Source organism: Monocercomonoides exilis, assembly GCF_001643675.1.
Source record: "Monocercomonoides exilis strain PA203 chromosome Unknown scaffold10-1930038, whole genome shotgun sequence".
Classification (NCBI taxonomy): domain Eukaryota; phylum Preaxostyla; order Oxymonadida; family Polymastigidae; genus Monocercomonoides; species Monocercomonoides exilis.
In genome coordinates this window covers 358,358-381,828 of record NW_027150555.1, presented here as the reverse complement: position 1 = coordinate 381,828, position 23,471 = coordinate 358,358, and the positions used below count along the sequence as shown (strand labels likewise).

Below are 23,471 nucleotides of genomic sequence, written 5' to 3'. Positions count from 1 at the left end.
TGGAAAGATCTGGAATGATTTTTATTTTTCATGTTTTATTTAAGGTTAACTCAAAATTTGATACAAAATAATGAACTATCAGCAAAATAACGACTTCTAATAAAACGTTTTATAAATGATGTTTTTTCTCAATTGTGGAAAAAATGATATTGCTGATTTGCTTTTATCAATTCAATAAAAACTAAAGAGATGCTCAATAAGAAATGAGATACAAACACATTGTTTAAACATTCAAATGACAAAAAATAAAAAAAAAAAAGTATGAATCTCTGATAACATATTGAGAACAAGTCAAAAAAGAAGCAAATATTCACAACGTTTGAAAGAGCCTTCGATTTTTTGTGCAAATGCAAAAATACTCAATGCAATAATAGCAGTCGTCTTTTGTATGAAAATTTATTTCCATTTCCACAGAAAGTCAAAAACAAAGTCAAATTCAATCTTTTTTTTCCTTTGACGCTCCAAATAAACATAAAAATCAGAATTGCTGATCGCCTTTAATTCAAATAAGGTGCTATAAAATATTCACAAAACATACAACGGCCAAACAAGCCTAAAAAAATACAAGATAAAAACTAAATATCAAATCACATAGAAAAAAATAAAATTTTAATTCAAATTAAAAGTGAAAGAAAAGAAAAGAAAAGAGAGAATTTTTAACAAATTAATCAAAAAAGAAAAGAAAAAGAAAGCAACAACAACAACAATAATAATAATAATAATAATTTGTCTGAACACATTTGACAGCTGAACAATTACAACTGATTTGTGGTGATTACACGGCGCTGCATAAGCTTTCTTTTGTACTCTTCTGTCTTCTTCGCATCTGGAAGCCACGCAAAAAAGGTAAAGGAAAGCCCAACAGGAAGATGGTCAGAGATGAGGAGAGAAGAAAGAGCTGTGTACGTGTGAGGGTAGAACAAGGAAGGCGAAACAGGAGATGTTTCTGTGGGGGGAAGCAGAATTGGTTGAGCCGTCTGGAGTGGTGATGAAGAAGATGAAGGAGAGGAAGAGGAAGAGGAAGAAGAAGAAGAAGAAGAAGAAGCATTCCCTTCGGGATTTTCGAAAGCAGCAGCAAGAGATTCCACAGATGGTGCTCTGCTGAATGGATATGGCTCCAGTTTGCTGTCGGCAGCATCACCTGAATCATTCTTATTATTGCTGCTGTTTTCTTCATTCAGCAAAGCAGTTCTATTTCCAGAGGCAGCGTGTGCCTTCTTCACCACCTCGTACTCTTCCAAATCTCCATCCATTGCTTTCTCTCTCTTGATCTCCTCTTCCGTCTGCTTCTCCTCTTCTTCCTTCTTCTGCTCGTTCTGCTTCATCTCCGCAGCGTCCTGCTGCTCTTCTGTCAGTTCAGGGCAGAATCGTCTCAGTCTCCCCTCTTTCCACAGCACCCTGTCAGTCCACGACGGCACACGGATCTTCTTCCGCTTGGAATCGAAGAAGTATCTGAGCGTGCCGCAGACAAGACGATACGTCGGCTGGAATAAAATGGGACACTCGCTGAAGCCATGGAACACCTGCTGCTGTGCCATCTGCCTTCGCAGCTGGTCAGAACAGAGCAAAAGAGACAGGACAGCTGGGGAGAGCACAGAAGGGCAGAAGGGAGAGAGAGGAAGTGGATCGACGGAAGGTGAAACGTGGAAGGGTTTGGTGACTTCGTTGGATTGGCAGGCATTTGCAATGATTTTTGTGATGGATTGGACGATGCTTCTGAACTGTGTGTTTGTAGAGAGGAGGAAAGAGAGGCCTGCCTCGTCTTCTGTCCAGTGCTGCCAGAGAAGCTTGGCAAGCTGTGGTGAATGCTTCGGTGAAAGAAGAGCAGAATGAGGGAGGAAAGTGATTGGGGTGGAGGAGAGAGACTCTGGTGAAGGGAAGTGCTGAGAGGAGGATGAGGATGAGGTAGAAGATGAAGATGAGCCTGGTGATTGAGAAAAAGGTTGAGCAGCGTTTGTCTGTGATGAAGAAGCAGTAGAAGCAGAAGCAGAAGAAGCATTAGCATTTGAGTTCTGTTCAACAACAGTCGAAGGCGGAGAGAAAGCAGAAGCAGCAGCTGTGCTGATGACTGGAAGAGTGACCGATCGTTGAGCCTCGTTCCAATACGATGGATGTGGCGTCTCCTTTGTCGGCGCCTCAAACGGCGACTGAACCAACCCGTTGCTTCCTTTCAGTGTGAGCGGGGCATTTGCAATGAGATTCTTGTACTCAGCGTCTGTGCTGCTGTTCTTGACGTATCCAGGCAGAGTGGCTAAATGCACGTCAGGCAGATGGCGTAGAGGGAGGGGGAGAGGAATGCCGAGTGAGTAGAGCAGACTGTGTACACGCTCTTCTTCTGCATCGACACGATAGTTCAAGTCGCCCAAGCACACGTGGAGGGAGAAAGGGGTTGGGGCAGCGGTGGAGAGGGTGGGGGAGTAATAAGGAAGAGGATACTTGTCGTCGGTCGGGTTGCGATAGGAAAGAAGAGGTGGCAGCCAGGGGGTTAGCTTGCCATTGCTGCTTGAATCGCCTGCTGATTCAGCTTCAGATGTTTGTATTGTGGTAGATGATGGTGAGTTCTGTGAAGCAGATGTCGATGTACTCTCATTCGAATCCTCTTTTCCCTTCAAATCTGTTGAGTTCTTTTCTGTCTTCTGCTCTCCTTTTTTGCCACTCTCTGTGTTTTGCTCAGCCTTTGTATCGTTCTTCTCCCCCGCAGCATGTGCCGCAGTGACAGAAAAGCCCACAGGTGCTGACTGGAAGTCCTCTCTGTCAAGAAGCTGCGGCAGATCAGCTGTGCTTCTGATGAGGTGGACGGGAGGAGGAGGAGAATAGAACGAAGAGGCGCGCCGCTTCCAGCTGAGCACAAGCGCCTTCCTCTGCTGCACTGCCAGCAGATGCCTTTGTGCTGGTGGGAGGCGGGAAAGGGTGCTGGACGAAGGGAAGAGCCTGCCTTCGAATGAAGCTGACTTCGGCGTGGTGGGCGGGCTGTGGAAGGAGGGGTACTTCCTCAGCTGCTGTTGCTGTTGCTGTGGGTCAGATGAAGGAGACATCGGTGAAAACTGCATTTTGGGCAGTTGTGTCTGAGAGGAGCGGTTAGGAGTTTCGGGTGATGCAGAATAAGAAGGCGAAAGAGGCGGTGGGATTGTCAGTGGCTGAGGTGGAACTGGTGGCGGAGGAACAGGAAATGCCTTCTTTTTGGTTGGGGTGCTGGTCACTTCGCGCCCTTCTTCCCTCTTCTTCTTCGCCTCTTCCTCTTTCTCCTCCTTCAAAACACGGCGCATATCGGCTATTTCTTCGTCTTGCTCGCTCTGCTCCTCTTCTTCCTCTTCGCCTGCATCGTCAGCTGTGGAAGAGGCATTGCTCTGTCTCTGTTTCTGTACTGAGCCTGCTGTGCTCTTCCTCGTTCTCGTTCTCGTCCTCCTTCTGCCAGACTTTCTGCTTCCTTCCTCATCGTCCTCGCTGTCCAGCGCTTCTTCTGCGTCCACCTCGTCTCCCTCTTCAATCGCCTCTCCCTTCGCATTCAGCACAGTTCTCTTCATCACATCTGCCCAGTCTTTGTTTCTCCTCACTACGTCCCTCTGATGTGCTGCCAGATGCATCCCTGTCAACGCAATGCTGCTGCTCCCTACACACAGAGAAAGAGTCACTCCACCCTTGTTTGCACCCACACTCATGAAGCCTGTCCCCACAGAGGAAGAAGACAGAGAGTGAAGCATCGAAAGAAGAGACTTCGACGGCAGGAGAGGAGTGGTGGCGGTGATGGGTGTGCTGACTGAGGCAGGGAAGGGAGTGGACGGGTAGGTGAGGGCATAGAGCAGGATCACCACACCCATCATCTGTTTGGACGTTACCAGATGATACCGCTGCTGCACTGCATCCACTAAAAAGTCGTCTGTGTATGTGTAGTTCTCTGTCTCTTTGTCAGCCAGCGTCGCTTTCGTAGCCTCAAATTCTTCATCGCCAATAATGTCTGCATCGTCGTCGATGTCGTCTTCGTCTTCTCCTTCCTCTTCGTCTCCTCCCAAATAGAACGAAGACGCTGCTGCGGCTGCTTTTTTGGCTGCTTCTTGCTCTTTCTTCAAGGAAGCTCTATCTTCTGCTTTAGATTCAGTTCCCTTTCCTTCTGCTTTCTCTTCTTCGATTTCCTCTTCTTCCTCTTCCCATTCTGAATATTCCTCCCATTCTGAATACTCTTCATACTCACTTTCTTCCTCCTCTTCCTCTTTTGTGTCTTTCCCAGCCTTCGTTGCCTTTTTGTGCCTGCTCATAAACTCCTTTATTAGCTGGTTCTTCTCCTCTGCTCCTTCATCCCCTTCCCCTTCAAAATCGCTGTATTGCTCGTCTCCGCTTTCCTCCAAAATGTCGTTGTCGTCCTCTGCCACAAGCGTCGATGAGCATTTCGGAGAAAAAGGCGAGGGAATAAGCGACTTTGGAGAGCGCGGCGTTTTCCACGCACCGCCCGGAGAAACTGGAGAGGCAAAAGGAGAAGTGATGAGATTTGCAAGCGGACGGGCTGGCTGGATCAGATTTGCAGGAGCTTTGCCCTTAAATTTGGCTTTGCTCATGCGACTCCTGCGCCTCGCGCGATATTCGCTCGAATGAATCCCAAAATATGCACGGTTGAGCGCACGCAGGAAAAGCATCGCCCACTCGCTTCGCTTTTCGGTCTCTGTTTGCAAAAAGCCGCGAACACCCATTTCGACTTCTTGGAGAGATATCACAACAAAGTCAGGAGGATTGGGCATTAATTGTTTCTTGTGTTTCTGACTTGGACTGGATTGGCTGTTTGATGTTGATGCATCTTTTGGTGCAGCCCATCCCCATAAAGTTTGGTGACTGTTTGTAATAAACTGTGCAACTCTATTTACAGACATTTGCTTTTGAAACGAAGCAACATTAAAAGTAATAGCAGAAAATCGAAGAGGGTGAAGTGTATGTGTGTGAAGAGGATGTGGAGGCTGGTGAGAGGTGAGATGCGTCAAAAATGAAGCTTGCTGATTAGAAGGAGAAGATGATGCCCCCAAGTCGACTACTGTTGTGGCAGGCATCAGGTCTATTTGTGCGGAAGGAGGTGCAGGTGGTGGTGCTCTTGAGGGAGGAGCATGAGGCAAAAATGCAGAATCTGAGCCTTCAATAACTTTCCCCAAAGAATCAGAACCAGATCCTTCAATTCTTATGGGCTTAAAAGTTGTGGCTTCTTGCATAAATAATTTATTAGCTTCATTGGCAAATGACTTAACTTCAGCCTCGTTTGATGAATGAAACACTTTCTCACTTGGCTTTCCATTCGGTTGGATCAATACAAAACGTACTCCAGTAACAGTTCCTTTTATCGTCACGGGTGCAAAGTCAAATACTCTTCGAAATGGGCAAGTCTGCAAAATAATTGGTGTTTCACCAGGATGATTCTCAAAGACAACAAGCCTACGAAAACAACAATACATTTAAAATCATGCATTTAGTGAAAAAATGTGGTCAAAAATTATTTGGATAAATAAAAAATTAGCAAACTTCCTAATTGGTGGCTGTTCGTTTGTGCTAATTACAGCAAGAACAGTATTTTGATCTCGAACATACTATACATATAAATGAAAATTAAATGGAAACAATGAAGCAATTGACTCATACGGCTTCTATTGTGCAATCAGGAAGCGAAAACGACATCTTCTCACTGAAATAAGGGATATCCCATTAATTTATAATTCAGAATATATTTCCCATTTTACATTTTTCAGGGTTGATGGCACAATTAAGAAAGCTTCTAAGTATGAGATTTTACAGTAATTTTGGGAACAAATTTATTATTATGATAAACAATATTATTATTTATTGAATATTTTGTTGTTGTTATATAACTTCAATTATAAGCCGAAATCAAACAGTATTTAATTCATATATTATTTTAAATGTATACAACCGTTAATTATTCCTTATTTACATTGTGAAAAAAAGAACTTTTAAAAGGATACAAGAAGAAAGGAATGAATTTAGCAAATGTTACCAAAAAGTTAGTTCAGCATCGCAGCCAAGTCAGAAAGAAAAATCTGAAAATGAGATGAAGCGTTCGATAAAAAAACTTCAGCGAATGCGAGAACAACTTAGAACATGGATTGGTATGGATGAAATCAAAGATAAAGAACAATTGCAGGAATACAAATCTTTGATTGAATCAGTTTGCGTTTTTTGCTTGTTTTTTTGTAAATTGGCATTTACTTTAAAATTTTTCAAAAGGACATGAAACAATATAATAATTGGGAAAAGGACTCAAAGAGAAAAGGTTATTCTAATCAAGGTCTGAATGCCAAAGAAAAAGTCGATCCTCATGAACAAGCAATGAATGAGACAATCGAATGGATAACAAGAAGTATCACCATACTTGATGAACAATATAATGAAATTAAGCGTCAACTTGAAAAACCTTTTGTGAAATCTCGAAGGGATGAATGCAGAAGACTGAAGGAAAGGTTAAGCAGGCATAAATATCACATAAGTCAGTTAGAAAAGATGCGTGAAGCGATCTCTAACGAGACAATATCGGTTGAAGATGCACAAAGACTAGAGGAGGGGATTAACCATTATGTTGATGAGAACATGGTCTGGGCGCTTGTTGGTTTTTAAGAATAACAATTTTCTTTTTATTGATTTTGTGACTTTCATGAATTAATCAATCAATAATAATTAAAAATTATAGGAGGATGATTTTTCAGAAGATGAAGGAATTTATGACGAACTTGATCTGGATGAAGCCATTCCTGCGGATGTGCTACAAGTGATAGAGAAAGGAGGAGGTGGAGGAGGTGGTGGTGGTACAGAAAGCGAAGGAAGCGAAGAAGCAGGTGAAGAAACCAGTGACTCTGAAGCAGATTCTGCTGTTTTGCCCGAAAAGGAAGTGAAGCCTGAGAAAACGAAGAAAGAATCGCAGCGGAAAGAAGAGCACAAAAAGGAAAAAGATGCGCAAACACCGAAAATATCCTCGAAAGCTGTGACTTTTGCCGGTAAACAGAAAAGCGGAGAACAAAATGAGTCGAAGAAAAATGGCAAAGAAAACTCACAACAACAGCAGCAGCAGACAAAATCATCTCCATCACCGAAGCAGGCAACAGCAACAACGCTGACACCGCCTTTGAAGACAAAAGGAACAAAGAAGCAAACAGCTGCTCAATCAACACAATCAACACAGCAGCAACAGCAACAGCAGAATGCAACCCGTTCAGAATCAGACAAAACATCAGCAGCACAACCAGCCTCTTCTTCAAACACAGCCACAATTGCTTCTAATTCCCCTCTTTTTGACACAGCGCTTTCATCTGGCGTGTCTTCTTCGCCTTCGCAGTCGTCACAGTCTTCACAAGAACAGTCTATTTTGCCTCTTTCATCCGCCAGGCCTCTTCCCATCCCGCATTACAATGGAACATCACCTCAGCTGCAGTCACGCTCGTATTCTCAGCAAGTGAGTCATTCAACTTCTTCGAATTCCTCAAATTCTTCGAATTCTTCTTCGTTGAGTGCATCGTCGCATTCTCAAAGCAATCATTACTCTCCAAATTTGCTAAGCTCAGATGCATCTCTGAGTGGAAGGGCAGATCAGTTCTCTTCACAATTAAAAGCCAAATCGCCAGACATTCGCAGTCTCCTTTTGGAGCAGCAGAGTGAAGATGGGCAGAGTGAGAGAGAAAGCACTGGCACGCAGGCACATTTGAGACAGCGGCAGCCTTCTTTGCAGACACCGCTGCATCACTTGGCAGGGACGTCTGAAGAGCTCAGTGCGATTCTGAACAGGAAAGAGGAAGAAAAGCACAAGTCGAAGAACTATTTGCTCTCTTACTCTTCGTCTGGCTTCATGGCTGGCTCGTCATCTTCGTCTCTCCACAAATACAGCCCTGCCTCTTCTGCCTTGACAAGCGCAGGGGCTGAGCTGTTTCCGGTGATACAAGTGCCTCAAGGGTCTGGAACAGAAGGGATGCTGCTGAGTTCGATGAAAGGCGGCTCATCTGCAATAACAAGAATAGACATTTCTGACATGCAGCCGAAAAGAATACAGGCAAATGCAGAAAAAGGGAATTCAGCGAAAGAAAATGCAGAATCTTTAAAAAGCAGTAAAGAAGCAGGGAAAGAGATTTCAATGCGCTTGATGCCAAAGGCGATCCCGTCGTCCGTTTGCACCAAAATAGAATCACCTGCGATTACAGCACTTTCACAGGCATTGACAAGCTCCAGGGAAGAGCAGGCACACAAACGAGAAGCAAAGAGAAAAGAAGGCAGAGAAGACAACACACAAGAAACAAACGAAGCACCGCCAGTCACAACAACACCTGATCCGCCTTTGACAGCTGCAAGGCACAATCCATTGAGTATGCATCTCTCAAGTGCAGAGGAGGTGCAGCAGTCGTTGGCACAGTCCATGCCCAAAAACAGCAATTCAGATGAAGACGGAGGCGAATCCGGAGAAGAGGACGATCCGTTTGCAGCGCTTATTCCGTTGTTTGTGTATCTCGACGACGACACGTTCATCCGGGCGCTGCTGATGGCGGCGCAGATGTGTCGCAGCAGGCTCTGCAAGAACAACGCCAGCGCCAACAGCGACAGCCAGCCAGCTGAGCTGCCGAACCCTTCTTCGCCTGAGACACACCCGTGGGACAAGACAGATGCTGCTGATGGCTCTGTTAGCTCTGCTGTTTCTGATGTGTCAACAGAGAAGGCAGAGAAGGCAGGGAAAGCGGGGAAGGCTGGAAAGGCAGGGAAGACAGGGAAGATGGGAAAAGCAAGTGCTGTGGAGGAGGAAGTGATGAGTGAGACAGTTTTGGCAGAGGAAGCGGGAAAGCTGGGAGAAGAGCAGAAAGGCGATCTTGCCAAAGTGATGAAGTATCACCCACGGACAAGCGTTAAAACCAAACATTCCACAAGCAGCACAAAGCCTGAATCCAAAAGCAACTTCATTGAATTCTCACCTCAGATGATAATACCCCCGCACCATCCAGAGAAGGATGTGTCCTATCCGCCGCTGTCGACGCTGTTTGAGGAGATAACACGGTCGTGGGAGAACCTGCCGGAGTCTCGCTCTATTTTTGCGGACCTGTCTGAGTCACAGCAGCCGCCGTGGCTGGACGAGGAGCGCCCGAACCCGAACTTTAATGACCCTTCTTTTGTGCTGGAAGAGGCAAACGAACCAGCAGATAATAATAAATTAATGTAAAAATAAAAATAAATAAATAAATATAAATATTGTTAAATTAATATGTTGTGTTTTTTTTTTCTTTATTGGACGGTGAGTGGTCGAAAAAAAGAATTAAACTAATTCATTGTGTAAAGAAGTGGTAAGAAGCATGTGAAGGTAAGTTAATGACAGATGAAGGTGTACATATTGTGTGAATATTACAACATGAATGTGTGGGCAACTTCAGGATTTTAAAAATTAAAAAAAAAGTATGAAAAAACAAAAGGAGTTCGTTTCTTTCGTGCAATTTATGATAACGCAAAGTGTGCAAAGCTTTTCAGAAAAAAAGATGGCAATACATAATTTTGCAGCAGGCACAGTTAAACATAAAAGCAATTGCACTTTTTTAAAAAATTCATAAATAAAATGGAAAATAAAATAAAAGTGAAAAATAAGTTTGAAAAAAATAAAGCAGGGCAGAAAGGTCGACTTGCCCTCTATAACTCATTTATTCCATTTATCATTCTCAATAAATCTTCCAACAATGACATTGAAAAATAAAAAGTTCGCTAATACGCAAATATATCAGCTTTATTATTTCTTTTTATATTCATTATTATTATTAAATATACAGATTGAAAGATGGAATAGGAGTAAGCGATTTAAATAACAGCATTTATATTCCATGTGTCTTCAATCTCAGCAGCTGCTGGGCAAACAGATCTCTCTGCGCGCTCTTCGGACCCAAATGCTTCTCAATCAGCTTGTTCAACGTGAGTGCATCTGCTGCCACCATCAAGTCGCTCACAAGTTGAATGTTGTCCTTCTGCGTCAGCTCATACACCGACTGCCTGATCCAATTGAACACCTCGCCTTCCTTCGCCATCGCCTGCGCCTGTGCTTGTGACTGTGGCTGAGGCTGTGGCTGTGGCTGTGGCTGGGCAGGTGGATAAGCAAGTGCTGCAGGTGCGCCTAATGCCGTCCCAGCAGAAGCCATCTGCTTTTGCTGTGTCAGAGCTGGCTGTCCAGCTGGGCGTGGAGGAAGAGCCTGGTTGGGCGTGGGCAGCAGGTGGGCAGACGGAGCACCCCAGAACATGGCGTGTCTGGATGCATCGCCTACAGCAGATGAGGACGGAATGGGCTGTGGAAGAAGATGAGGCTGTTGTTGTATGGGAAGAGGTGGATGTATTGCAGGAAGCGGAGGAAATGCACTAATTTTCGCCTGGGCCAATGCAGCTGGTGACGGCGATGGAGAAGGAGAGGCAGAAGCTGAGATAGAGGCAGGTGAAGAGACCTGTGAATCTCGTGAGGATGGCGAGGCAGAAGGGCTGGGTGATGTGTATCCCATCGGCCCGGGCGCTGCCGGCATGCCGGGGAGAACTGGAAGTGGATGGTGATGAGATGCTTGAAGAGGCAGCCGCAGCACATCTACTCCTGCACCTGCGCCTGTGCCTTCCCCTTTTCCTGTGTGTATTTGTGTCTGCGCCTTCACTTTGCCTGCTGCAAGTGCTGATGCATCAGTTGAAACTGCTTGTGCTTTTGCAGCTGCAGCAGAAGATGATGAAGAAGATGATGATGATTTCGATGAGCGAGAAGAACCAGAAGACGAGCCAGAAGACGAGCTGCCGTCTCTTGAAGACTTTCCTTTCCTTGACGATTGCTTCACCTTTGCCAGCGCCTGCTCAAATGTCAGCGCATCTGCACCGAGTGCAGCAACGTCAATAGGCGCAGTTGAAAAAGGGGTGCCTCTACCGTTAAACCGCTGCGAAACAGTGGCAAATCTCTCTTCGGACACAAGCTTCACGATAAGATGCCCCTTGACGAAGTTCTGTGCGTGCCACTGAGACATCTCTTTGTTGGTGAACGGGCCCTGAAGAACACCCGAAGGATCGATGTACTGCCAGCACCGGCCTTCGAGTTGTGAAACTTGCACAATCGGTGGGGCTGATGTGTTGATGCTCTTTGCAATGGGCTCTCCAATTGCAGATTCGCCCGCAGCAGGAAGAGGCAATGACGTGGTTGAAGTGTGTGGTTTTGTATTTTCTTTTGCTTGCTTTTCCAATTCCTCTTTTTTACTCGTTTGAGCTTCTTCACTTTTCCCTCCAAATAAAAGTTGACTAAGTATTTGAACATCTTGAACAGTCGCAGGTTTTGATTGCTTTGGTGTTCGAGTTGTAATAACTTGTTCCATTTCTTCTTTCACTTTTTCTTCTTCTTCTTTACGATGTTGCATTCTTTCTCTTTCTATTTTTGCTTGATTTTCTTGAAAATCCTTTGTCAAAAAATATGATTCCATGTTATCATCTTCAAGAGAATCTTGAGGCATGTCCCAAAGATCCGTATCCATGTTTTTCAGCATATCTTCTTCAAAGGCTTTGTATTCTTCTTCCGTCATGTTGCGATTTTGAGTAGATTGTTGTTGCTGCTGCTGCAGTGGTTTGGTGGGGTAAGATTGATCTGTTCAAAAATTGAATTATAAAAAATAGAAATAAAATAGCACACATGGTGTAAATTTTTGGTTTGTTTTTGGTTTCCCAATAAGCTATGAAAAGAAAAATAAAATTGTGTTAAGTTTGATAAAAATAAACAAACTGGAGGAGGGAGTAACGAAAGGGGCTGCAAAATTGTTGTGCTTAAGAAATTCATTTGATCTTTATACTGTTCAACAACTTCCAGAAGTGCTGGAAGGCATTTCATATCAGGCTTCCACATTGATAATATTTCCTGATTATCATAAATGATAATTTTGGAACTGCACTCCAATTCACTCATTTGCAGTGTATATTAAACGGTAATAAACAAAAGTATTCTATAAATTTTTATTTACCTTTTGATATTTCCAAGTTTCGTGTTTTACTCTTCCAAAATAAGAAATTTTGATCACTTGATCAATAAATAAATGTCTAGTTTCAATAAAGTTATCAAACGATTGGCTAACATATTCAATACACCTTTCAATTCCTTGGTTGAAAGGTAAAAAAACTAAATATTTATTATGAATTGGTATAATGAGACTAAGTTTAAAAAAAATTGATTCAAACATCAATTTTCAAAAAAAACAAAAACATACAGATGCTACATATTTCATTCAAACAAGATTAAAATAAAATTCAATTGTAATCTACATATAGTTTAGCCTGCATTAATCAAATAAATTGGTCAATTTGTATTTTCAAGATTAAAAATGTTTTAAACATAATTTTTTAATCAAATATCAAATTTTTTCTGAAACGAGACTCACTTGGAATTTCTCTATTTTCGAGTCTATCTCAAAATCAACGGCATCCGTCATTGTAAGTATGGCAGATTCTTTTGGAAAAAATTGGAAAAACTCACGTTTTAATTCGATAATATTTGGTCTATCTGATGATTTCAAAGCCAAACAAGAATTGACCGAATTCGATAATGAAGATTGGCAAACAATGTTCATTATTGGTCTCTCTCCGCTAACTATTTTCTTCCCCGCAACCTCAGCTTCGTATTCCCCAAATGGAACATCAAGCGTCAGACACTCCCACAGCATCATCCCGATCGAGAATGTAACTGTCTTCTTTGTGGCATGCTTCTTTGCCCCACTCATCAGCTCCGGCGCCTTCCATCGCAAACACTCATTTCTGTTGTCTTCATCATCCTCAAACGCTGATGAAGGTGGGGGAGAGCGTGTGTATCTCTTGCTCCTTCTTGAGCCATCAGATGATGATGTTACAATCGTGGATGATGAAATTGAAGATGAATCTGAATCTGAAGAAGAACAGTCGGAGTGCATGGCAATGCAGATAACCATGTGTTCAGAGAAAAGAACAATGTGCGGACTCAGGTTTTCCAAGGATGAAAGTGGATTTTCCATTTCATCAAAGGAGTGGAGTGCAAGGTTGGCCACCCAGAACAGGATTTGGGCAGCGGTCACTTCTCTCTCCTGAAGGGTGCCAATCGCCATCTCTTTCTTCGCGTTCCTCCCATGAAGCAGCATGAACAGCGAATCTCGCAGATCCACAATCAGTTTTTCATGAGGCGAAGAACAGGCCATTGCATCCACCAAGTTTGACATGGATGAGGTGGTGGGGCACAGGCTTTCTGTTCGAACAAATGTTGTGTCTGTGTCTGAAGTGTCTGTTGTTGAAGTGGATGAAATGGATGGAGATGGTGTTCTCTTCCTTTCCTCTTCCTCTTCCTCCTTTTCCAGTGCCCAATCAGGAATCTTATCTGAGTCCTTTCCCAGAATGTATTCTGTCGAGCCACTTTCAGAGAGAAGATACTCTTCAGACTCCGAATGCACCATATTCGTCTCATACACCCTCTTCTTTATCCTCTCTTCATTTTTCTTCTCTGCCTCTCTCTCAGCCCTTCTCCACTGCTCCTCAGGTGACATCTCCATCGTCACCATCTCAAATGCCTTCGGATCCTTTCTGATATTGTCATTCACGATCTCTCTCAAATCTTCAGCTTCATTCTTGACCTTCTTCCATCGAACAGCCAGGATAATAGACACAACAAGAACTATTAAGAACAAAATAACAAAAATAACTGCAATTATAAAAGCCCATGATTTTCCTTCTTTCCTTCCCTCGGAAATCCTTTCATCTCTATTAGTTTTGGGCTCACTTCTGTTCTTCACAAAAACAACATCTGTTGACGAAGGCTGATCCATGCTCCCAAAAAGAATGCATACACTCATTTCTGTTTCATCTCCACAACTGCTGATGAGATCTTTTGCCACACTTCCCTCAACTTCTCTTTCTGATAAAAACCCATCTGAATCAAAATCATGTTTTTCAATCTCTTTCTCTTCTCCCTTCCTCTTAACGACTGAGAATGACAGATTGCATGGAACAAGAAGCAATCCTTTGAATGCCAGCTTCATTCTATCTGTCTCTTCTTTTGCTTCCACACTCTCCAGAACAGGAATGAAAAATGATGAATCCCTTTCTGAAACAATCCCTTCTAAACTGCACCCTTCATTCAGAATCCAAAGTGATGAATTGTCTTTCACTCCATCTCCTCCTTTCAAACTGGAAATGGTCAATGAAGCAGAATCTGAACAAATTATGTTTCTTCTTGCTGATGGGTAATTCTCAATCGAAGGGTTGTTATTCTCAAACAATCCCATTTCAATCGTAATAGATCCTCCACTCACACTCATCCCTCCCTTCGATGAGTTGCAAATTGTGGTGTCTTGCACAACTGCTTCACTCATCGACAAGTCAACAACTGACCCATTCCATTGGCAGACTTCATCAGAAATCTCATTCCCTTCTGTTTCTGAAATCAAATTCCCTTCAAACACACATGACTCCATCAATATCTTCTCTGCCAATGCTATCGCCACTTGGCTCCCCTTTGGTGACTCTGATGTACACTCATGAAAAGAGCAGTTGCACATTTCAAATCCACTCATCCCATTTGTTGCACAAACAATGCAAGACCCATCACTCGATCGGCTGATGTTTGTGAATGATGATAATACCAATGACAAAACGAGTGATGAGTGGCAGTTTTCAAATGAGATCAGGCTCCCTTCTTCCAACCCAATATTTGTGGCTGCCAACTTAGAAATACTCACTTCCTCGCTCTTTCCACATTCAATCAACGAATTCTTATATTCCGCATCATCCACTCTCATATCCTCAAATGTCGCCCTTTCTGAATGCAACATCTCGAATACATGCTTCGAGAATTTCAAGTGTCCAATACCGCACTTTTCTGCCTCAAATACCCCTTCTTCAACAACAATCAGAGAAAAATCAAAAAGTGTCTGTATATTTTCTGTTGTTCTATTCTCTGACAAGAATGAAACAGATTCCAGAATAAGAGATCCATTCAGCTGGTGTATCAAGCACGAGCAGACAACATTTCCCATTCCACCAAAAACAAATGACACTTTCTCAAATCGAACAGACTTTGATGTCGTCACAGCTCCTTCATCAGCTAAATTAATTTCATTCACTTTTATCTCCCCATTCCTGCTCGCCTCCATCGACTTGATCGTCACCTTCTCAGCCGAGCAGGAACTAGCTAATGTGGTTTCATTCCAAATATACAGCTGCGAATAATCCGATGGGATGATGTGGCTCACCCCAACATCCAGCGATGAACATGTGCTCTTCATCTCCCCACACTGCTTGCTGTTGCTGCTGTTTTCCACAATTGAAGACACAAATATGAATTCGCTCCTGAACACAAATACTCTTCGCAACAAATCCTCCTCATCCCCATAATTGTCTGCTGTGCACCCCCATATCGCCAGCTCCTTCACAAATGGCTCCCCAAAACTTATAAGGAACTGTGATTCACTTATCTGCGAGTCAAGATCTATGCACTTAACAAACACATCCCTCCCCTTCGATGCAACATTCCGAAGGAATGTGATGTTCGACAGCACGAATGGCAAAATCTTCTGTGAGACACTTTGCGACTTCAAAAACAATCCTCCGCCTCTCCCAATGTTTGAACAGAAACACTCTGACACATTCGTGCGATTCATTTCCAACCTCCCTCTTTCATTGAGAAGGAAAAGCATTCCTCCTCCTTCATAAGAGCTTGCCGATCCACAGCCATCAATTGTCGAACTCTCCATTTGCAATCTCACTTCATTTGGCACATCACAACAAAGCAATGAAGGGTTGTTCGACACACTGTGCTTCACATTCAGAAATGTACATTGCTCAATCAGAACATTCCACACTTCAACTGCATTATTATTTTCACTTGAAGTGATCACACTTTCACTCATTGTCAGTGCACTTTTCCCACTCAATGTAATATTCTCAAATGTTGCATCGCTCATGGCAATTGCACAATCTGTTGATATGCTCATTATTTCATGCATCGTTGAGAATCTAGCTATATTTGTCTTTTCAATCTCAACAATTCCTTTTGAGGCACTGATCAGAACAAATGACACCGCACCTATCACATTTTCATTTGTGTGAATTGAACAGCTCACAACACTCGTTTTGATTGCACCTGAACCGGTCTGGATGAGGATGCTTGCTCCGTTATCAAAGGCACTGGGGATCATCATTGCCAATTCACTGAATTGAACAGCCCCTTTGCATTCAACAACAGCATCCCTGTCTCCTTCAATCTCTTTTATGAATTGAATTTTGTCTCTTTCGCCATTTGTTCCTTCCAGCCTCATCCCATTCACACTCATTTTACTCCTCACATCACAAGTCCCTTGAATGACAATCGACACAATCCCCAAACTACTCCCTCTCTTCATCCCATAATCAACAGATCCGCATGGATACTCCAGCAGCCCACACACAATCACATTGTTTCCTTCTGGTGCAATATACACACTCAACTCGAGTACTTTCCAGAAATAGATCAGTGGAATTGCACACTCTCTGTTTCTTCCATCATATCCTCTCATAGAATCTTCTGTCAGTATCTCCAGTCTGTCTTTCACAAATGGCAATGTTTCGTTCTTGATACTTCCGATAAGTGATGGAGATGAAACAAACAAGTCCTTTCCAAACCTTGCATTGTTTGGCTTGTCAGATGAAAAAACAGGTGAGGATATCGCAAACGCAACTTCTTCTTCTTTCAGCAGCTGCAACATAATACCTCCTCCATATCCAACTGCCACCCCGTCATGGGGTGCTGTGCAAGAATAAAAAGCGCACCTGTTTATTAGCAGGTTAGTGTTTGCAGATGCTTCGAAAAAGAATGTACCTCCTCCAGTTTCCTCTTCCTCCCCAACAACAGCACAGTCTTCAAATGTGCAGTCATTGATTTCCACTTTGTATTCTCTTCCAGCATCCTTGTTCGAAGCACTTATGCATCCTCCACTTCCCTTCGAACGAGTAATCGATGAAAATGTGGATCCTGTTATCTTCTCGATATTTCCGTTGTGGCACTCAACAACACATCCATTGCCAAATGAGATTTCTCCAAAATCACTGTTCGTTATATTCATCGAAGGCCTTGAATTAATACTTCCCTCAACAATGAAAAACGATGAATCTCCTATTCTCATATTCACTGTTGAAAACTCAATCACTTCCACAACTCCTCCAACAGCCTTCACAAGTACTGTCGAAATAGAATCAGTACCTCCTTCAATCCCGCATTTGCTCAGTGTGAGCTTCCCTGAATGAAACTCAAATACACTTTCATGAAAAGTCAGCGATTCCTTCAAAGAAAATACAATTCCAGTCACAGACACCGGAACTGAGTTTTCAATCAATCCCTTTTGCGTTCCCTCATTCTGATCAGATACATTGCACTTCGTCACATTCTCTTTTCCTTTAACGCTCCATTCATCTGTTCTCAAGCTCAATTCATCCTCAAAGGCAAATGATTCAAGAATGGTTATGTCTTTTTTCTTCCCTTCAAAGTGGACAGATGCTGCCTTCGAAATTGTCCAACACGGAAACTTTTCAAATCCACACTTCGAAAAATCATGGCTCAATGATCCCCCTCCAACAAAGGCAGATCCTGAAAAGTTATCCCACAGATACACCACCAGCGGAATGGAAAATGTTTCATTCAGCGTTGATCTCTCAAATCCATTCATCCATTTCACATCATTCAAATCAACTTCAAAGCAAATTGATTCTCTGTTAATCACATGTGAAAGATCATGAGCGTTAATGAACATTTCTTTCCCCTCTCTGGCATCACACCCAGAAAATGAAACATCCTTCAAAATGAATGAACTTGCCCCATCATCCAGATGAAGATAAATCCCTCCTCCATATCCGTGCTCTCCACTTGTGCTTTGTGTTGCCTTGCAGCTCACAAGTTCAAATAAATCACTTTCATCTTTAAGAAATATTGCCCTTGCTGAGTCAGTATCTGTCATATTTCCCACGGTGAATGATGATCCTTCTTTCATCTCAACCCACAGCCCTCCTCCATTTCCTCCATTGCTCTCACACTCACTCATCAATCCTCCAGCTATTTCCAGAGAGCAATCTCTCCTGAGTGTGCATTTCACTGCTCCCCCATTTTCTCCATCGCCTTTCAATCCTCTCATCGTATTGTTCGACAATTTCATCGATTTCGCCGAGTCTGTGCAAATCACTCGAATTGTTCCTGTTGATGATGAATCTGCTTGTGAAGGTGCTTTCGCTGAAAGTGTTGAATCCTCAATTGTGATAGATGCTCCATTCGCCATCCCAAACAAAACACTATTTTCTGTCGAGCTCATATCCTCGGCACTCAAAGAAGTTAATGAACCAGCAGCATTGATTCCATCAAGAGAAATCAATGGACAATTCCCAATTATCAAAGAAAATACATTAAAGAATGAAACTGAAACATCGCCTGCTGTTGCTGACAAAAACACATAAGATAATGCTGATTGGGGATCTTGAAATGTCAGCGAGCAGCCATCAAGCGAAAATAACTGTAAAGTGGAACAGAAGAACGATTCGTGGTTTGGAAGAGCAGATGGAACAGAGAAAACAAGTGATTTCAAAACAGTATTTGCACTTATTGTTGTCATACTTCCTTCACTTCCATCAGAATCATCAATAACCTTCCATCCACTGTTTCCATCTTTCCCTCGGATTGTGTGCTTCAAGGAATCAAACATCAGCTCACTGTTCACTTCCGTCATCCCATCGATAACAATTTTCTTTTCTTCTTCTTGCCTTGTCAAGCAATGCTTCAGAGTCAGGCACGGAATCTCAGCGTATCCACAATAAGAATTGTCAGAAGCATCAACATTGCTCACAACAATCTCTTCTGGCAAAGGAATCAGATAAACACATAGCGGAATTGCAGCTGATTCATCTCCATTGTTGAATCCTTGCATCTTGCTCTTTGTATCAAACGAAGCAGTCAATGAAGTGATATTTCCACTTATTGCGGTTGATTCCAGATCGAACGAGTCAACGAAAATATCACTTCCCCATTTGGCCCTGTTTCCATTGAATGCTGATGAAATCAGAAAATCTGCATTTGTGTTTCTCACTTTCAGCCCAATCCCTCCTCCTCTCCCTTGGATGGTCGAGGCGTAACAGTTCTTCACAAGGCCTCCTATCATATTCAATGAAGCACCACTTCCCACTTCAATCATCGTCCCTCCTCCAAAATCAGAGGCTTCACTCCCACAGCCATCAATCGTGCATCCCTCAAGAGTTATCGAAAACGACCCTTCACCTGAACTTATCAACGATGATCCGGCTGTTGTCCTCACAATGTTGCTAAATGTGCAGTTATCCAGAGACAATGAAACAGTTGCCTCCTGAGACAGAGATATCACACTCGTGGTGCTGAATGTTCGGCCCCATCTCACATCTTGCATCTTCAACTCTCCCCCGTCCAGTTTCACAAGTGTGTTCTGAATGCTTCTCTCTTTTGAATGAGCCACATCCATCGATATGTTCAATCTATCCAAATTGATCCCTCCAGCCCCTTGAACCTCAAACAGTCTGCATTGTCTGTTATTCTCAATTGACGAATTGTGAACCATAGACAAATCACTCACGGTCAATACTCCTGTACCAATGCAAAACAGACTGAGCCCATTTGATTCAAATTTTGTTTCAATGGCTGAGCCAGCTGACGAAGTTCCATTCACAGAGATCGTTTTCTCTCCAATCTCAATTACTTTTCCTTCCACAACTGTTCCAGCTAGCACATTGATTTCCTCCACAAACCCAGAAATCATTTGTGACAGGCAATGACTGATTGTGAGACATGCACAACTTTCATTCAGTCCGCAGCTGAATGTATCTTTTGCATTTGCTTGATTCTCCTTCGAAGCAACAAATCTGCTTCTTCCTCCAACGTTTTTCAACCATTCACTTCGATCTGATATCCTTGCATATTCAATAGAAACCCTGTTATTTGTTGTGCAAGTTGAGTAGCAAGTTGAATCTATATTATTATGGTTTGAATTTTGAAGAACAACATCGTGCCCACCAACTCTTGCAGTGTTATTGTGAAAAAAGCAAAAATATAAAATCGTCTCATTGTTATAATCATTAACGGTCGTGCCAAACCCTCCGCCACCACATTTAGAATAGCAATTCATGAATAAGCAATTTTTACATATCACTTTATCCGTTGGATACCAATGTTCAATTGCTCCTCCAATTCCATTATTTTCTCCCTGATTGCTGCAATTCAGAAAGAAACAATCAACAATGCATTCTTTTGAAATTAGTGATTTCGTTGGACGCAAATTAATTGCTCCTCCATCATTTCCTGACCAATCGCCGTTGAATTTGCAATTATGAATAAATGTTTGTTTTGTAATTGAAAACAAGCCAATTGCACCACCGCCTCCATCGCCTTCTGTCATTGCACTAGAACAGTTCTGAAAAATTGAATCTCTTGTGGTAAATTGAGAAATGCTTTCACCAAGAATCCCTCCTCCTTTTGATTTTGTTGCACGACAATTAGAAAATGAAGAATTGAGAACTGTTAAGCATGCTTCGTTGTTATTGTGAATATATATTGCTCCTCCATATTCAGCAGAACAATCAACCCATTCGCATAAGTTAAAATTTTTTGTTTCCGTTGTTATTATCCTTTGTGTTCTGTTCAGATCATTGCATTGCCTGAAACTATTCAAAAAGGTAGAATTTATTGAATTAAAGTATTTTGAAGAGTAAGTTCTACAAATAATTCCTCTTTCGAGAAAGTTTGATGAGAAAATTGACATACAGCTTTCAAAAGTGCTTTCAAATGAGCCCATGAAAGAAAAACATCTCACAAATAAATCTTCTTGAGTCACATTTGAAAAAAAACAATTATTAATGTCTTCAGATGAACATTCTCCAAAGTGAAGAAAAGTCCCTTGATTGCATAAATTGTAATTCCAAATAGAAGTTTGCGACAAGCTCACAGTGGAAGAATTTGTTGTTGCAATTAAACTCTTCAATGAATGATGAACTGAAAAATGAAAAGTCAGGTTTATAATATCTAATGAGCCAAAGCATTTAAATGGAGATACATCTATTTTCTCTAAAGAAGTAATTGTGACGCTTTGTAAGTTGCAACATGAATATTCATCAATTGATAAGGAAAACTTCTTGTCAAAAACATTCAATATAACAAAGTCTTCCAGAAGTGTTGAATTAATAACTTGAATTTGTGATCTAATCGTTGGGGATTTAGTTGGAAAATAAATTTCTCTTCGTAAATTTTCTATAAGCCGTGGCTTCAAAGAAGGAATTCTGCTTTGTTCATACTCATTTGAATGCAAATCATATAAGGCATTTTTATAAAAAATATCCCCGCTGTTTGCTTCATTAAAAAAAAATCTCCGTAATGATTTATCATAGATTAGAACATCTCGTTGATGGCGTTGACAATTTGAATAGATGAGGAAAAATATAATAATTATTTTTATAGAAGAGAAAATGAACTTGGCATTATTATTCAGTGGCATTCTACACTTTTTAACAACGGTATTCTTTAATTAATTATACTCAGATCAAATTTTTATGCTTTTTTATATTCAACACTTATTCAATAATAATTATTATTATTATTTATTTTTCAAAGAAAGTTGTTTTTAAATTGGAAATTAGTGTGAAAACAAATTTTTCATCAAAAAAGTCAGAAATAAAAATAAAAAAATTCTGTTTTGAAAAATATATGAGTACTAATTATTGATGTTGTATTTTTATTGCAAATATTTCGGTTTGAAAATAACTCTTGAATATCGACAATAAACATGTAGACCTGTGCGACACGACATGCAATTTTTTTGCTCTGTCGGTCACTAAAAAATAAAAAAAAAAAAAAAAAAAAAAAAAAAAAAAAAAAAAAATTGAAAATTTATATAAAAATTTAAAATAGTTATAAGTTAAAAATCAATATATTGCACACATACTTTAATTTCTATTATATTTTCTGATAATTATATTCACAATCATTTGAAGATCATATGTCCCATTATAACATAATGAATTGATGAAATACGTTTTTGAATAATTTCTTGTTGACTGAACCATGTGCAGAGAAGAGTTGTATGAGCAAAGATATTGTTATTGAGGATTCAGACATTAAGTTTCTTTAATTTCTTTTGTTTCTTTTTTCCATTCATTTGATTATTTGATACGAAAGAAATATTTTTGTTTGAACTCAGAAGTTGAAAACAATCGATTAATTTTAAAAGGTGTGAACTTACTGTTGCATTTGCATTCGCATTGATAATTTTAATTAATTGTTTCCAATTATTTTGTTCAGAATTGTTTTCCCAGTACAGCAGTGGATTTTCTGATAAGCGAAAACAAAAATTCGAAGAAATGAAAAAAATGATAAATGAAATGGATGAAAGAGAATTCATATCTGTTTTTTTAAAACGAATTGTTCAACAAAATTCATAAAATGATTGAAGAAAAGAAAACACAATATGAAATAGCGATTTTGCTGCTGAAGCATGCTTGATACTGCAATGTGATGAAAATTTTGTGGAATCCATTCTTTGAAGAATCTCAGTTCAACAGAATATTTGAGAAGATGATTATTGAAGAGGAAAAAGAAAAAAGAAGGAATGAATAAAAAACTTCTGATTGATCTTTGCAATTGTATTCTTTTATTGAACAAGTGGGTTTCTCAGGAATTGCTTTCAATTTGTTTGCGACATATTCTGAAAATCGCGTTGAAGAAAAAGGAAAGCAAAGGAACACGAAAAGAAGTGGAAATGGCATTATTTTCTTTGAGCAAATGTAGTTTTTGGGTTTGAATTCTTCTTTATCAATTCAAACAAAATTTATTTTTTCCACTTATTTTTTTATAGGGAAAAAATGAAGAGATGTTATCTAATGAAATGACTGAGGTTGTCAAATATCATCAGGAACATCATAATTTGACACGACTTGCATATCAATCGGCTTGGCAGTTTTTGATAGACAGATTTCACAATGAGAAAGGCTTAGAAGGAGTAATTACAAATATTGTTCATTTTGGAAGAGAGGCAAAAAGAGAATTGGAAGAGCTGATGAAATGTGTGGATTGGAAGAGAGAGAAAGAAGAGGAAAGAGAAAAAGAAACGAAAGAAGAACTTATTTTGATGAGATGGCTTTGAGTGTTGGAGCTTTATTTTGACCATTGTAGATTGAGGAGTGAAGAAATTAATGAGGTTGTTGAAAGTATCATTCAGATATATCGAGCATCAAGGGATAATCACAAAGAAATAAATGAGTGGTGCATTTTCATATTTATTCAAATGTCAGGAAACGGATTCATGGGAATTGATGAGTTTCAGAATTGCTGTGTTGTTAATATTGTTCTGGATGCGATTCATCAACAAATATTGAACGATCTGCCAGAAAATGAATGCGTGGCTTTTTTTCGTTTGATTTCAAGGCGACTGAAGAAAAAGGAGGATAAAGGCGAAATGAAAGAAGAGAAAAGAAAGATA

The 23,471-nt window shown here is 41.0% G+C and overlaps 4 protein-coding genes across 4 annotated transcripts; 1 reads left to right on the top strand and 3 right to left on the bottom strand.

Annotated features, from left to right (window-relative positions):
* Positions 1-18: 18 nt before the first annotated feature.
* Positions 19-5,663, bottom strand: MONOS_13021 (uncharacterized protein). The gene is made up of 3 exons (XM_067865696.1): positions 5,614-5,663; positions 5,497-5,561; positions 19-5,409 (listed from the first exon to the last, which is right to left on the bottom strand). Exons 1-3 carry the CDS (start codon positions 5,647-5,649, stop codon positions 756-758), a joined length of 4,755 nt encoding a protein of 1,584 aa, XP_067731884.1. The 5' UTR covers positions 5,650-5,663; the 3' UTR covers positions 19-755.
* A 49-nt stretch (positions 5,664-5,712) lies between these two features.
* MONOS_13020 (putative CCR4-NOT transcription complex subunit 3) lies at positions 5,713-9,208 on the top strand. Its single transcript, XM_067865695.1, has 5 exons — positions 5,713-5,750; positions 5,854-5,866; positions 5,938-6,157; positions 6,217-6,579; positions 6,677-9,208. Exons 1-5 carry the CDS (start codon positions 5,726-5,728, stop codon positions 9,176-9,178), a joined length of 3,123 nt encoding a protein of 1,040 aa, XP_067731883.1. The 5' UTR covers positions 5,713-5,725; the 3' UTR covers positions 9,179-9,208.
* Positions 9,209-9,412: 204 nt separating this feature from the next.
* Positions 9,413-11,999, bottom strand: MONOS_13019 (putative GYF domain). Its single transcript, XM_067865693.1, has 3 exons — positions 11,732-11,999; positions 11,642-11,681; positions 9,413-11,596 (listed from the first exon to the last, which is right to left on the bottom strand). The coding sequence occupies exons 1-3, from the start codon at positions 11,909-11,911 to the stop codon at positions 9,816-9,818; spliced, it is 2,001 nt and encodes a 666-aa protein (XP_067731882.1). The 5' UTR covers positions 11,912-11,999; the 3' UTR covers positions 9,413-9,815.
* Positions 12,000-12,057: 58 nt separating this feature from the next.
* Positions 12,058-20,129, bottom strand: MONOS_13018 (uncharacterized protein; the record flags this gene model as incomplete). The annotated part of the gene is made up of 2 exons (XM_067865692.1): positions 12,058-19,935; positions 20,098-20,129. The coding sequence occupies 2 exons, from the start codon at positions 20,127-20,129 to the stop codon at positions 12,354-12,356; spliced, it is 7,614 nt and encodes a 2,537-aa protein (XP_067731881.1). The 3' UTR covers positions 12,058-12,353.
* Positions 20,130-23,471: the final 3,342 nt, after the last annotated feature.